Consider the following 2,722-nt stretch of genomic DNA (forward strand, 5'->3'; position numbering starts at 1 on the left):
CTCCGAACTCGGGAAAAAGCTGAGACTTCTGAGGAAGTTTTTCGAACACTCTGATGCGTCATTTTCGTCCAAACTCTCGTAAAAGACGCTTTTCCAACAGTTTGAACTCGGGGGACGGAGCCCTTCAGTTCGCCCCCGGAAGCCTTCCCGGCACTGCCTAAACTTACCTTGATGGATCGGAATCGGGTCGGGCGAAACGGATGTACCGTTACCGCTCTCGTCTGAAGAACCACGTAACGGCAGGAAGGGCAGTGGTGGCCTACTGGAATCCCTTGAGGTGCGAGGGGACTCAACGATGTAAACTCGGCGTCTATTGGTAGCTGAGAAGGGTTGAACCTGCATGGCCGTGGAAGTTGGAGTAGACGGGAAAGTGTCGAAGCGGTCGTTTGGGGCGAATATCAACTTGCGCTCTTGCTCTCTCTTGGATTTCCTCAATTGTCCTTCTGCGCAACTTCGGTGGCGACCGCACCAAAATGAAGATATCGCAACGTGACGATTTCTGCTGGATGTGAATAATAGGGCTTCCTAGGCAGTTTAATCTGTTTAGTATTCGAGTAACGGCGGTCACTGCGGCTTGTACCTGTGTTTTTATAAAACATTATTCATCGCTTAGGTGGCCATAGAGTAGATTGCGGATGCAAGTTAATTCACTGTGTTGAGCCTCATGCTAAGCAGAGTCGTCGTAGGGCAAGCAGCAATGTCGTTAATTCGTCTTTTGAGATGCTTCACAGTGCCAGCCTACAATATTCAGGTTGCTGTTTTTACTCTTCCTGTTGTCAGCCCTTGATGGACTCTTAAACGGGTGGGTGGGAAGGTAATATCATGGGGAAGCCATAGTGGTGGTAATTTGTTGATATGCATTGTGGGTGGTCGTTATAGGGCAGTGCTTTTCTACTCTACAGATCCTCCCTGGTAGAACCTACTGTTTTTGCTGGCTTCATAAGTGACTACCACCTAAACGGCCAGCTTGGGAAACCCCAAGCTGGGAATGCCAGTGCCCAACTTAATGGTTACAAGGGCTTTATTGGTACTCCTGAAGGTAGCTTGTGGACGCCGAAGAAGTGCTCGGACCGATGCATTGGAAAGATAGAGGAACTGCTAGTTGAAGACTCTCGATGGGATAAAGTTATTCATCTAGGATTCCATCATCGCGATGCTGCAGACCCTGTATTAATTCCGACAACAATGTAGTATATCTACCCGAGACCTGCGAGATGTGTATTGACACTCTACGAGTGAAAACTCGCCGATGTACACTCAACAGTTCACTTGGATTTTGTGTGTGGTGTTGGAGCCCTTTCCTCAACTTATCGTCTTCCTCTTCAGCCAGTACTTTTGATCGGCGTGTGTTTGTATGTTTATGCCCGCGCCTATGCCCCATCTGGTCTGCCTGTTACTGTTCATGGGGATAACATCGGGGCTCACGGGCGACTACCAAGCCTTGCAAAGGTGGAAAGGGAGGAGCAAGCCGCCTGACTCCACACAAGTTCACAGCAGTTCTAAGGGGGCAATAAAAACGTTTCATCGAGGAGAACCTACGGAACCGGGTTCTGGAAACTCTGGAGAAATCAGCGATCATGCGTCTAGAGCAGGAAAGAGACTTACTGTTCATCCCAGGTTAAAGCATGCATTCGAGTGAGTAGCATCGCATCTTGTCCGTGTTTTGACTAAGGAGTGGTACGCTTGTCAGGATATTGGATTCACTGAAGGGGGTCAATGCTACGTCGCTTGTAGAGCGGCATAAGCTACTTCCACTGTTGATCGGCCCTGTGATATCTGCGGCGCTGCCGGTGGTCGCGGGCGGTCTCTTTGGGCTGGGGAAGTTCACGCATGAGAAGATTATGGACTCGAAAATGAAGCCGTTTTCGTAAGGGGGCAGTGTGAGGGAATATGCATATGGTCAGCTATGGCTGTTGGTGATGATATGAGATTTTAGAGGAAATTTTGGAAATTCTCGTAGGTTTTTACCTATTTCTACCCTAATTCGTGCGCAATTTTTCACAATGTGGTGGGAAAACTTGCGAGTTCAGCTGAGGAAAGCGAACATGCATTTCAACGCTCGCGGTATATTTCGAATATGTATTTCATGTCAGGAGGAAGGACTGTGTGGATATCTTCAATGGAACGATACGAAACATCGACGACCAGCAGCATGAGAGAAAAAGGGTCAACTGCGGACTGTACATTTTCAGAGAGCTGGTGAAGTTGACTAAGGACGCCACAACAGAAGGCAGATTCGTCAATGAATCATCTAAGAAGTGACCGTACCACTCCTCGGGCAACTCTTTTATGGTTGATGCAGTTACACTATGGGCTGGGAGGCGCTAGGACCCATGCAAGAGGAAATAAGGGCTTTAGAGCCGATCGTGGATGCGGAGAAAAAGTAAACGTTCGAGATCCATTTAGTTCGCCTTCCCCGAACTGATTTCTCATTGACAGGCACTTTGGCATGCGTAAACGTCGTCGAGATTTAGGACAGGTTCTCAAGACTCTCCGAGATAAGCTGGTGAGTAGTAGTTGACCACGTGTGTTGATGAAGATCTGTACTACAGGAAATACGGTTTGGAGGTTCTTTCGACAAGTTGTCGCAGTTGGAAGAGTAAGTCGGGCAGCTTGGGTGTTCCGCCTTGCAAGCGGCTGTTGTTGTTCTTTAGTAACATACGAGACGCACTCAACAAGAAAAAGGGCGAATCCAAATGGCGAGAGAGGTGACCTGTTTTGA

General features: G+C 48.3%; 1 protein-coding gene across 1 annotated transcript; it reads left to right on the forward strand.

Annotated features, from left to right (window-relative positions):
- Nucleotides 1-2,093: 2,093 nt before the first annotated feature.
- On the forward strand, nt 2,094-2,258 carry Pmar_PMAR015890 (hypothetical protein; the record flags this gene model as incomplete). Its single annotated transcript, XM_002778297.1, has 1 exon — nt 2,094-2,258. A coding segment is annotated over one exon (165 nt), but the record flags the coding sequence as incomplete, so codon positions are not given.
- Between the last annotated feature and the right edge of the window lie 464 nt (nt 2,259-2,722).

Source organism: Perkinsus marinus (assembly GCF_000006405.1).
Source record: "Perkinsus marinus ATCC 50983 genomic scaffold scf_1104296950122, whole genome shotgun sequence".
Lineage (NCBI taxonomy): Eukaryota > Perkinsozoa > Perkinsida > Perkinsidae > Perkinsus > Perkinsus marinus.